Source organism: Pogoniulus pusillus, chromosome 17 (assembly GCF_015220805.1).
Source record: "Pogoniulus pusillus isolate bPogPus1 chromosome 17, bPogPus1.pri, whole genome shotgun sequence".
Taxonomy (NCBI): domain Eukaryota; kingdom Metazoa; phylum Chordata; class Aves; order Piciformes; family Lybiidae; genus Pogoniulus; species Pogoniulus pusillus.
This window is the reverse complement of record NC_087280.1, coordinates 22,504,513-22,517,235: the sequence shown is the minus strand read 5'-3', so window position 1 is coordinate 22,517,235 and position 12,723 is coordinate 22,504,513. Positions and strand designations below refer to the sequence as shown.

The following is a 12,723-nucleotide window of genomic DNA, read 5'->3' as shown; positions in this document are numbered from 1 at the left end:
TTCCATTTAAAGTGCTTTATGGCATCAAACTGACATCAAGTTACACGTTGAGATGATCACTTGGTTTAAAAGAAGCTAAGGCTGACCCCAAAAACACCTCCATTGAGTCTCACACCGTTTGTTACAGCTGCTGTCTCCAGCTGGGGTGTTATGGCACCCCTGGCTGGTACTGACCACTTCTGCATTCATCTGAACCTCCACTCTTACCTCCTCAGTCATTAAACCCCCTCTGCTGGGCAATGATAAAGACCAGACTAAAACAAGCCCAAGAAAAGAAATCTGATTTCTGCCCTCCATGAAGCACAAGCACAAAAACCTTCAAGAGCCCTTGCAGGGTCCTCTTCCCCCTCCAACAACAGGGGCTTCCCACAGACATCTCTGAACCTGCTCTGTGTCCCAAGAGCCCTGTGCAAAACAGGGTAGTCTGGGGGCTCCAAAGGGGATCAAGGGCCCAGCTCTGTGAAGCAGCCACACCAGCAGGCAGGTGGCTGCTTTCCATAACTGCCAGATGGATGCCAGGCCTGGAACTGGAGCAAGTGCCATGTTAAGGCGAGGAAGAAGGAAGGCTTTGGGACTGCACTCCATCAGACAACTCAAGGCAACCTTCAGGCATCAGAGTGGGAACCTGACTCTGGGAAACCTATGCTTTCCAAACAAAACCTGAGAGTGGTGAGATAAAAGGCTGAAGACATAAACCCAAGCCCTTGCCTACCTAAAGGTGAAAGGAGGAGGAAGCAGCGTGGGAGTAAAGGCTTCGTTCCGAAAAAGTGAATCATACAGATACAGTCTCCAAGGACAAAGGTCTGTCCACCAGAATTTAAGACACAGCTTTGATGTGCAGGGTTTCTGGTCAGTGTATTCCTGACTCATGCCTGTGGTTTCTTTTGACAAGGAACCATAGGGACCTCAGGAGATCACTCAGCAAACACTGTTTGCACTTAGGGCACTCAATGCTCTTTTTGCACAGGTCAGAAGGGATAGTCAAGCCAGGCACAGATTCAGCCCTGCTGTCCTATGTCTCCCTTTTGATGCCCTTCTCAGAAGCATGGGGGCATGCCCAGGTTGTGAATTCAAGATGTGTTGGGACTGGGTGGGGGGGAAAGCAGAGATGAAAAGAAAACCTGGCAAAGCTTTTAGAGAGTGAGGGGACCTTTCAGAAATACTGGGGACTGCTCTCTGTTTATACAACAGCAAATGAGCCATGCACTGCTCTGGTTTCCAAACATTTCAGCTTGGCACATTCATTTTCACAGATGTACCAGCAGCAGAGCAGGAGTCATTTGGTGATTTTAGTTGTTTAGTCATTTTAGTTGTTTTTCTACTGCAAAAGATAACAGCCCAGCACCTGCTTGCTCCAGCTTCTTTCAGCTTCAGGAGGAAAGCTGCCTGGATCCCCCCTAGAGAAGTAACCAGACCCTCACATCCCTGCAAGGTGCTCCAATGTTTTGCTTTTTTTCCTTTCCCCTCCCAAGATTTATGTGAAAAAACCTCGACAAAATACTTAAACAAGGAAACTAACTGCTAGGAGGAGCCTGGTCTGAAGTCACTGCTGCTTTTTCCAGTCTTTGTTTTTTTTAGGCCCCCCAAGATGCTCTGCCTTCAAGAAAGCTCTCTGCTTGAAATCCTGTGACTCAAGGCACGGCACTGTCTGCTAAGCAGCACTGCCCAAATCTGGTTTTGTAGGAACCAGAGAGACTAAGAACATTTGGTAAGAAAACAAACAAACCAAAACAAAAAAAAAAAAGAGAACAAAATTCACTCTCAAAACTCTACAAACAACAAAAGCAAACTAAAAAACAAACAAACAAACAAAACCCCTCAAAAATAACAACAAAATAAACCCAGGTAAAGGTGTTTAAAAAAAAAGGAACTCTTTCAAATAAACAGAAAGAGAAATATTTTTTGCAAGCCCTGCTTGCAGTTACAAATGAGCACCAAATGCTATTTAAAAAGGCAAAAGAAAAATAAACCTCGACCTTTTCTTCCTTTCTTCTTCCTCTTTTTTTTTCCTCTTTTTTTTTTTTTTTCTTTTCTGTTTTTCTTTCATCTTTTGAGTCTTAATAGTTTAGAGAGCTTCAAAAGCAAGCAGGCAGCTTAGGATTCCTGCACTGACCAAGAAGGGACCCAGACCAAGCATCCACCTCACCATCGCTGTTGCTGATGCTCAGCAGCACTCAGCTCTGAGAACTGCTGTGGGTTCCTGGCTTGTGAGAAGGCAGAGAGCAAGGTGAGGTTGCAACAAGAGTGCAAGAGGAGAAAGGCTGTGGCGTGGTGGTTAAAGGAAAACTAGTAGGAAAGGAAATGCACTTGACAGCTTCAAACTCTGAGCAAACCCTTGAGCTATGTTGGAGCTGATAGCGTCGGTACGAATCCGCTCGGGAAATCCCCCGGAGAGGATCTGGAAGAATGGTAATTTGGGGAAAACGTTTGGCTTGCTGCATTTCTCTTCCCCCACTGAGCACATCCCTGCCTTCAACAGCTGTATAAACACCCCACAGACAGGGCAGGCAAAGCCACCCTTAGACATTCCCCTTCTGCTGACGGCAACATGAGACCACAGCAATGGAAAGGAACCTGCCAAGCTGGAGCTGGGGACCTGTGCCTTGCCCATGAGATGTATTTTCTCCCCAGCAGTGGTTAGTAAGTGCACGGTGCTGCACAGGCACAGGGACAAGGAGTTCACTCTACCCACAGCACTCAGGGCCCCTGAAGTGGTCTGAAATTGCTCTCATTCTCTAAGGTCTCATTCCACCTTAGAAATGAGCAAGGGAAGCTGACACGAGCCGGAGGAACAGGAGCCCAAGGGTATCCCAAAAAGCAGGGGGAGAAAAATGCAAACAATAGAATAGAGGTCCCTAAAAGCAGATTTTCAGCCATCTCTCCAGAAAGTCATCAAGCTTGCAATGAAAGGACATCAAATGCAACTGGAGAACCATATTCTGTCCAAGCAAATGATCTTTACTCAGGGGATGGGCAGGAACGAGCTGGAGCTCCAAGAGATTGCTTAGAAAAGCGTTGCTTAGAGTTCTTCCCACTTGAACACTCTTCTGTCTCCCTGGGGCTGCCTCACAAACCTACTGGATTTCTCCTTTCAGCATCCTTTTCAATATACCCAAAGATGTTCTGCTTGAGCCTGGAAACAGCTTGACATTCTTGACATTTAAATCCTCTGCCCCGTGGAAGCTTTTTGGAATTATTTGAATTTTCTTGTGGGTTTTTTTTTACTTCCTCTCCCCTCCCCCACCCCAAGGTTTTTTGTTTGGAATGCTGTTACTGCTTCCTGGTGTAAGGTAGCATTCTGAAACCAGATTCTATCCATCAGCAGAGAAGAGAGGTTACAACAGGAGCAGTAAGGGCAAGATATTTAATATCTACACGCTCCCTGAAAGTCATCAGGAATCATGGATCCCCCCCGGGCCGAGCTAGGCTTGGCTGTACGGACTGTGAGCATATCCCAGTGGACACACAGGTGGATCAATCCAGCATCTCCAGATATGCCAGTGTGCAGGCACCATTGGCAGAGGCCTCATCTTTCCCTAAATGCTTGGTTTTGGTTACTTTCCCCAGAAAAGGGGAATTTGAAGGCACAGACCCCTTAAGGCTACGTTCTCTCATCCTTCAGCAGTAAGAAAACATCTATCCCAATCCATTTAACCCAAGGTTTGCACAGAGAGCCAGTACTGTGCACTCTGCCTCTGTGGGTGAGAATCCAGGCAAAGCCACAGGAGAGAGAGGCCCCTTCCCACCACACTCAGCAGACCTCCTCACATGTCTTATTTAAACCCTCCCAATGCTTGTCAGATGCAGGCACCAGCCGTGTGCTGTGGAGCGGGCAGGGAGATGTCCACTGTACCAATGCCGAGTGAGCGCCGCTACCGTCCCTGCTCAGCAGAAGATCTCCTCACCTTCTGGAGGTGCTTCTGATGAGTGAGAATCTGCAGCACAAAGAAAAGCAAAACCAACAGGTGGGAATCACTATGGGAATGCAGGAATAGAGCAGGGCAGAGTGTGACACATGGCAATTCTGCCCAGGCCACCGGGCACTTCAGAAGATGCCTGACTGGTTGATGAGCTATCATCAGATTATCATCTGGTTGAAAGGGACCTCAAAGAATCATTCAGGGACACCTCCCACTAGAAGAGGTCACTCAAGGCCTCATCCAACCTGGTCCTGAACACCTCCAGGGAGGTTGTGGAGCACAGAAGCACCGAATGTGATCAAAGATCACATTCGGTGCTTCTGTGCTCCACAACCTCCCTGGGCAACCTGTGCCAGTGTCTCACCACCCTCACTGTAAAGAACCAAACATCTCCTGAGCTTTTTCCTGTGCAGAAGCTGGAAACCAGAAGTGAGTTAACATGGAGAAATTGGTCAGCTAAGGGTGTGGGTCAGAGGGTTATCATAGAATCCTACAAAGTTTTGGGTTGGAAGGGACTTCCAAAGGTCATTTAGTCCAACCCCCACCAGTGACATCCTCCATTAGATCAGGTTGTCCAGAGCCCTGTCAAGCCTGATCTGAGTTTTATCAGAGAAAGAACTTGCAGTTCTTTGTATTTCTTTTTCTCCTGGGATCAAGAGACCTGACAGACCAGCTTGAAGGGAAGGGAAAGGCTACCAGAAGGGTTGTGGCTGTCACTTCCCAACTACAATGGAGTAAAAGCAGACAGCAATGACACAGGGGGTGCAGCAGCTGGGAGGCATGCCAGCAGCAGCAGCTCCTGGAAGCACACAAACTGAAACAAGACCTTTTCCTCCTCGAAGCAGGGTGAGCTGAAAAACAAAAGGAGAACTGGACCAGTGGAGGCTGCTCAGGATAGGTTGGGGGAGGGAGGGATGGAGCAGGATGTGTCTCCCTGCCAACTCCAGGGGCTGCAGAACGGATAGAAAAGCCCAGAGAAGATCACTTTGCACTGGGAACTCTCCTCATTACAGCTCATCTCCTCCATCCCTGCGTTGCCATCCACCTTTTCAGGCTAGATTTTCTGACTTGCATAAGAGTGCTGGCTGGAAGGCAAACACCAGCTCACCAACCCTCAAAACACACCTATGGCTTCCCCTAGCACTCACCAGACTGTTGGGAGCGATGTCCCCTGCCCTTTTTCTTCTTTTCCTTCTTCTCCTTTGGTTTGGATAAACTGAAGAGGCGAGTAGGCATCTGGGGCTGTTCCTCAGCTGCCTTGTTAGTCTGGTTTGTTGTGCTAAGCAAATGGAAAGTGCTTTTCTCTTTGTGTGTCCTTGAAAGACTGTTCCTTTTGGGGGAGACAGAGAGTTCTGCATCAAAGTGCCCTTGTTTGGGAAGGGAAGGGCTCTTCTGCTTGGAGGAGTCATCCACGCTGGACTGAGAGGAGACTCTTGCAAGTTTTTCATGTAGATTTGAGACCTGTAAAGGCAAACAACAGCGTTTCGTTGGGACATGAGGGAGGCCAGCAGAGAACCTGGACAGGAAAGGTGTGTCTCAGAGCACTCAGAGACACAAGCTGTTCTTGTGAGCATCCAACCTATCCACCGCCTAGAAAGTGGTCCCCATCCAAGCAAAGCAGTGAGGGAAGCAGCTCTCTTTGAGCACACAGAGTAACGCTCCGCTCTCTTTTGCTGCTACATGTACTCTGCTATGTATCAACAAGCCAAGGGCAAATAGGCTCTTAAGATCTCAGTACCAAGACTCACCCTGCATCGCCTGTGATGCTGGCAGAAGGCCAAGGAGAAGTGTGCCTCTCCAGCAGGGGAACGCCGGCACACAGCACCAGAGAGGCATGTGTCAAAGGAAGCCTTCCCAAGTGAAAGATGAAAGCAAAAACATTTTTCCTCATGGTTTTGGTTTCCCCCCCCACCCTCCCTTTCTCCTAACGGCTGTCTCAGGAGGTAATTGAGCCTGCACATGCAAAGGGAAGATCAAAACAACAGCTCAACAAAAGCCTCCCCAAGCCCTCTATTAAAAGCTCTGCAATGTCAGTAAGATACCTGCCTCAAAAAGGTGCTTCCTTCTCTTCCTGCCCCAGGCCTCTCAGCTATTTTATCTCAGCCTCTCCCACAGTGTCCATGCCCTTCATATGTCTGTGTGTGCTCCACGCTGGAACAGCTTCACTGTGTGCTAGGAAAACGTCTGGCTTGATCAGGAACTGGGGTGGGAGGGAGCAAGCCCTCCTCTGATTTGCTTTTCACAGCTCACTTCTGAGCTCTGCAATTAGCCCATTCAGGCACACAAAATAATTTCCATTCTATGATCCAACATTTATCAACTTGTTTTGCTACAGCTGTAGCACAGTGCATTCAGAATTAGTCAGTTACAAACAAACAAAGGATCACTGACAGGCTGAAGGACCAAATTCAGCCCATGATGCTTGCTCTCCTCAGCCAGACTTGCACAGCTATGGAAGAATGAACCCCAGCTTGCTGAAATCTGCACAGAGCAGGATCTGCATAGAATCATGGAATGGTTTGGGTTGGAAGGGACCTCCAAAAGTCATAGAATCAACCAGGTTGGAAGAGACCTCCAAGCTCAGCCAGCCCAACCTAGCACCCAGCCCTGGTCAAGCACCCAGACGATGGCACTAAGTGCCCCAGCCAGGCTTGGCTTCAACACCTCCAGGCACGGCCACTCCACCACCTCCCTGGGCAGCCCATTCCAATGCCAATCACTCTCTCTGACAACAACTTCCTCCTAACATCCAGTCTAGACCTGCCCTGGCACAAATTGTGACTGTGTCCCCTTGTTCTGTTGTTGGTTGCCTTGCAGAAGAGACCAACCAAGCCCCCTGCAGTGAGCAGGGACAGCCACATGGGCTTTTCTTTCTGGCTGTGGGCAGCCAGACACCAGAAGCTTCTTGCAGCAGAGGTGGGGACCTTTGCTCACTAAGCTATGACCAGGCTGCAGGTGCCCTGTCTCCTCAGGGCAGGGACAAGGCCCATCTCTTTGCTGGATGTCAAGAATGCTTTTGGAGATAGAGGTAGGTGTAGAGCAGCCCTCCCTGCAGTTACCAGCCCTGCAAGCGGCTTTTGTGGCAGCTGGAGGGTGCAGGTAACCTACAGCAGCCAGGCTGTTTGTGAGGAGGACATCTCACCTGCCTGGCTGCTCCCCACAGCTCAGCATCACTTACCTGGTTGTGGTCAGGCTCCTGCCGCACCTGAGCTAACCGCTCCACGTCTTGCTTGAACTGCAGCTTCTCCCTCTCCAGCTGCTTCTGCGCCGCACGAAGCCTCTCCAGGTCGAGCTGGTAGGCTGCCTTCTTCACCTGCAGCTCCTCTCGCTCCCGCTCCAGATCCTGCCACCCCCTCTGCACCTGCTCCTCTCGCTGGGCCAGGTGGGCCTCCTGCTCTGCTAGCTCCTTCTCCCGGACTTCCCACTCCTTCTCTCTCCTCCGCCTCTCCTCCTGGTGCTGCGTCTGCTGCTTCTTCAGGTTGGCCAGCTCCTGGCGCTGCTTCTCCAGGTTGCGCTGCTTCTCCTGCTCCAGCAGCGAGGTCGGACGGAAGAAGCTTCGGCTCAGAGCCCTCTCGCTCAGAGCCAGCTTCTGGTCCTCAATGTAGGTGTCCTGCTGCAGCACAACGCCCTACAAGAGAGGGCAGACAAATCACTGCAACCCCTTCCCAGAGGACAGAAACTCCACTCCCCAAGCCCTCAGGGTGCTGTATCAGGCCCCTTCTTCTCACACCGAGTTGACAGTGTGGCACTTCTGCCTTGTGGCTGGGCTAACAGAGGATGCTGGCAGAGCATCTTGCCCAGCAGCCTCCCAAGCTCAGGTGGGCACTGGTTCACTTGGGCAGCAGCTCATTCCTGCAGCCTGCTGGCATGCTGTCTGCAGGCCAGTCATGAGGCATTCTGCCATGCAGTGATGTGACAGGCAAAGGGGAAGGAGAGGAGATGAGGGGTGAGGTGTGAGTGGCTGTTTCTGGCTGGTGAGATGTGCAATGAGCAGAAGCAGGAGGGATGGCCAAGCCTACCTGCAAAGCGCTGAGCAGCTTGTGGAGGCTGCTAATGGTCTGGAGGACCTGCTGCGAGAAAACAAAAGCACTGCTGTTAGACCTCACTGGGTGCAGGGGTGGTGTAAAAGCAGCCTCTTTTCCACTGTGACCCAGCAGTGAAGCTGACAAGCTGCATGGCCTTACATCCACACCTTCACTTCTCTCACTCTTCACCTCCAATGACTGCATCATCCCTCAGAAGCCCTGAACATGTCTCAGAAGTGCCTAGCGTCATCTCCCTTTCTCCTGGCCACCAGTTTGGCAGGGGAGGAAACATCTGCACAAGCACCAAAAGGCACAGTCCTCATGGGAACTTCTGGGTTGTCTCTCCAAACCATTTCCCACTGCATCAGTTTGCTCAAGAAGCAGCAGAGTAATTGGGATGAAACCCAGTGATAAACTTAAGTCAGGGAAAGAATTTCAAGGGGCAAGACCAGAAAGCATTTAAAAGTAAATGTGGACTCTTTGTACCCTTCCACCCCCAGCAGACCCATACAAATCCCACTGTCATCAGAAAAAGTGCAACACAGCAGGCACACCAGTAGGGCAGAGAATCATAGAATCAAGCAGGTTGGAAGAGACCTCCAAGCTCAGCCAGCCCAACCTAACACCCAGCCCTGGCCAGTCAACCAGACCATGGCACTAAGTGCCCCAGCCAGGCTTTGCTTCAACACCTCCAGCCACAGCCACTCCACCACCTCCCTGGGCAGCCCATTCCAATGCCAATCACTCTCTCTGACAACAACTTCCTCCTAACATCCAGCCTAGACCTGCCCTGGCACAATTTCAGGCTGTGTCCCCTTGTTCTATTGCTGGTTGCTTGGAAGAAGAGCCCAACCCCACCTGGCTACAGCCTCCCTTCAGGTAGTTGTAGACAGAGGTGTTCAAGGAGGCTCTCTGGAAATACAGGTAAATGTGAACACCTCATGCAGCAACAGAGAGCAAACTCCTTTGGAGCAATGCCCTATCCCTCAATATATTTTTAGCCCAGCAAAAAAAGTTCTGAGCCTCTCCTTCTCAGAAGAAAAACCACCACAGGATTTGCAGCAGTGGAGGGATAACCAGTATTAAGAGAACTGCTTCTTATTCTGCCATTAATGCTAATTGGGAGTTATGAATGTGTATCAAAGGGAGAATAGAAATCTAATTGCCCCAATTCAGAGCACCTGCAACGTGAAATTAAACTCCCTCTGTCTGCAGATGCACAATAAATACAGCCTCGAGCATCCTGGTGGTAATTAACCCTTGCTGCTTCTAATCAGCACACATCACCCTGCTGGCAAGCAGATGACAATCAGCGAGCTCTCTGTCTGAACATCCAAGGTTAAGCAAATAAACGACAGAGTGAGCTCAGCTTAATGTATTTAAAAGTCTTTGTGTGCTTCAGCAAATGAAATGTACTTTCTTCTACGTTATCACCTACTGAGACAAATTCACTTGCAACTCAAATGAAGGAATCAATTCTTACCTCGTTATTCCTTTTCAACATGAACATCAGATTAGCATTTCCGCCCTATGAAAAGATCAAAGATTTAATATGAGGACAAATGAGAAATCACAGCAAATGTCTTCTGAAGCTGAACTAATGACAGGCTCATTAAAGCCCACCTCCATCTTCCATTCTGGGAGAATTCATGCATGGGTGTGTTTTTTTTCTTCAGGCAGGTTAGAATCGTCTAAAAACCCAACGTTAATGAGGTATCACTGTGCGGTTAGGTGACGGATCGATCCGCAGCACGAACCGGGGCAAGGTTAGAGCTGACCCTTATCATTTTAATGATGATGCATAATTAAACACACGCTGCAGACAGATGGCAGATAACCTGTGCCACAAAGGAATACCACTGATTTGCAAGGGGTTTTCAAGTCAGCATTTTAGCTGCAGCAAAGTGGTTTTCGGCTGTGGGCTGCGAGCTGTATTTCAGGCTGAGCTTTACTTTGGATTCGTCTGAGGGGCAAAGGAGTTCAGGGATTTCGAGACTTAGAACTGTCACCCTCCTGAAATCTGAAGCTGGCAGCAGACACAGAACCCAAGCACTACCTTCTTTAAAATGCTGTCCGACTCCGTTCTTCGAAGGTCCTGAGCATCGTCGCCTTCATCTTTTGCTCCACCTAAAGGAAGAAGGCAGCATTGGCACTGGTTAGTCACCCTTTGAAGCCACAGATGAACTTGCTCATCATGTCTTGGTCGATCCAATACAGCAAACTCAGGTGTTTCACAGGAGGGGAGACAGAACTCTTGACACTTACTCATGTAGCCAGAACGTGTCAGCAACACCAGAAAAAGTGGATGTGAATTCGGATTAGGATTGACTTTGGTTTCACACATGCTGATGTATTTGGCACGCTCCTATTAAGCTGTGCTCTGTCTAGAGTGTGCACTGCTCTCTGCTAGCAGGGAATACTTGTGAAGATGACATAGAATCATAGAATCAGCCAGGTTGGAAGAGACCTCCAAGCTCAGCCAGGCCAACCTAGCACCCAGCCCTGGCCAATCAACCAGATCACCAAGTGCCCCAGCCAGGCTTGGCTTCAACACCTCCAGCCACAGCCACTCCACCACCTCCCTGGGCAGCCCATTCCAATGCCAATCACTCTCTCTGGCAAACAACTTCCTCCTAACATCCAGCCTATATCTCCCCCAGCACAACTTGAGACTCTGCCCCCTTGTTCTGTTGCTGGTTGCAGAAGAAGGGCAGATGGAGAGCAGTATCCCATCAGGGTGTACTACTGCAGGTATAGTTTCTGTCTCTCTTATGCAAGTGATGAGTGCCTCAGGACATGGTTTGGTGGTCATAGTAGTGCTGGGTTGATGGTCAGACTTGATGACCTTACAGGCCTTTCCAACCTTCATGATTCTAAGTGCACTTTACAGCTGAGTCAGATCCTGCTGCGCAGTACCTTGTGTAGCTTTACGCTGACAATCTGCCCTGTGTAACTCCATGCTGACAGTCTATCCTTAACTCTGGTTATCAGAAACCTCTATCTTCAAAGGAACACTGGACTTCCCCTCCTCACTTCCCCTGGGACAGCTCATACCAGCGCTCCTGAGCAGGAGGGAACATCCCCGTGGGGCCAAAATCGCTGCAACCCAGCCTGTGTGGGTAGCAGAGCTGTCGTACGGCTCTCTGATCCTTCAGCTCTTGCCAAGACTCTTGCAGTGCCCCTGCCAGCTGAGATGCAGCCCATGGGGAACACCCACACCTGCAGTGCCAATCTCCCTGTTGCCACTCTTTTAATGCAGCTTTACATACACCTGTACCTGCAGCAGCGTGAAGGGCACCGTACCTCATGCAAAAGCCCTCTCCTCCCACCACCCCCCAAGGCAGGCTTTGCTATTAGAGGCTGACCCTCAAGTCCTCCTAACAGACCTTCTCTCCTGCGCCACGTCCTGGGACCTTCCACCTCTTTGCAGGAGGAAGCACCTCCCTTCTGCTTTGCTGGAGGGGAGAACGAAGGGGAGTCAGGTTATAAGCCTTGCCCAAGGTTTCACAGGTTGCGAACAGAACAACTGGAGATGAAAGCCAAGTTTCCTGCCTCCCAGCCTGCAGCTGAACAAACAGGCCCTGCACTCATTCCCCAGATTCTCCCGAGAGCCTTCAACTATTGAATTACAACCTAAGTCAAAAGAGGGCATTGCTGCAGAAAACCTAGAGCTGGACAATGAACAGCCCGAGGTTGTCCCATTCATCACTGCAACAGAGAGAGCCACAACCCTAAACAAACCCCTCCAGCATGAATAGATTTGTCATCACGATGACAAAGCCTGTGGAGGGCTTTGAAGCTTTCCAATAGAGCTGGGAAAACCTCAACATACTTCTTGTGTCTGACTCTGGAGCTGAAGCTGCCTCCTTCAACGCAGAAGGTCAGACGAGGCCCAACAAACCCAATGCCGAGACAGACACTAGCACAGCAAAACTGGCTGTGCAGGGAGCATGAGAGAGACCACAGAGAAAGGAATTTGAGGACAGGGAAGTTTCTGATGACTAGGGCAAAGAAAGAGAGCCTTGGGAAGCAGCCAACTATGCAGCTGAAATAAATATTCACGCATTTCTCTGGGAGAGTCTTAATTGCAGGAATAACACATGCAGCTGTACAGAGAACACTGCAGAGAGAGCCGAGCCAGGGGAGAAGGTGCCTGAGTCAGCAATACCCTCATCCATTCAGAAGTGCACCAGCACCAGGCTCCTGCTGGAAGACAACTGAAGAACGAAGAGCAGAGCTGCAGCTACTACAACAATAACATGAAGTAATCTGTTAAGAAGCCAAATGCCTTCATGTGCCATGGAAGAAAAGCGGTAAGGACAGATGAGAGCACAGAGAGGAGCTCAGATGTTTAATCCTCATCTAACCATGGGCTCTCAGCTATCACCATTCCACTTCTGCCCAGCCTTTTTTTTCCTAATCTGTTATTTAATCTATCAGCTGTTACTGGGGAGGAGCTGAGAAACCCAGGCCACTAGCTGCTGGAGCCCTTCTGGAGCACAAGGGCATGGTGAATGTATTGCTGAAGCGGTGACGGCACACGAGGAGCTACTCACTCTTGGAGGCGTTCATCTGATGACTGTCAAATCCACCAAACGTTTCTGCTCTTCTAGGGAGAGAGATGGGGCCAACTCCTCCTTCTTGTTCCATGGCAGTGCTGCTGACCTGCTGTCCGAGGGCAGTGCCCAAGCTCCTGTTCACCAGATCTTGCAGGAGTTCAACTGATAAAAAGCAGCAATCTCTGTTAAAGACCACCTCAGCCTTTTGAGCCATTTTCA

General features: G+C 49.8%; 1 protein-coding gene across 9 annotated transcripts in view; it reads right to left on the bottom strand.

Moving 5' to 3' along the window:
* AKAP13 (A-kinase anchoring protein 13) overlaps positions 1 to 12,723 on the bottom strand; it is a 286,571-nt gene continuing 273,848 nt past the window's right edge. For 6 of the 9 annotated variants that reach the window (XM_064158064.1, XM_064158065.1, XM_064158062.1 and 3 more), the window contains 8 exons: positions 12,502 to 12,666; positions 11,332 to 11,400; positions 10,002 to 10,072; positions 9,429 to 9,473; positions 7,940 to 7,990; positions 7,099 to 7,548; positions 5,069 to 5,381; positions 1 to 3,935 (listed from right to left, as the gene is read on the bottom strand). In XM_064158064.1, the coding sequence (XP_064014134.1) occupies positions 3,886 to 3,935; positions 5,069 to 5,381; positions 7,099 to 7,548; positions 7,940 to 7,990; positions 9,429 to 9,473; positions 10,002 to 10,072; positions 11,332 to 11,400; positions 12,502 to 12,666 (1,214 nt within the window). In that variant the 3' untranslated portion in view covers positions 1 to 3,885. The remainder of the gene's footprint in view (positions 3,936 to 5,068; positions 5,382 to 7,098; positions 7,549 to 7,939; positions 7,991 to 9,428; positions 9,474 to 10,001; positions 10,073 to 11,331; positions 11,401 to 12,501; positions 12,667 to 12,723) is intronic. The other 3 variants (XM_064158069.1, XM_064158071.1, XM_064158068.1) reach the window with 2 other exon arrangements.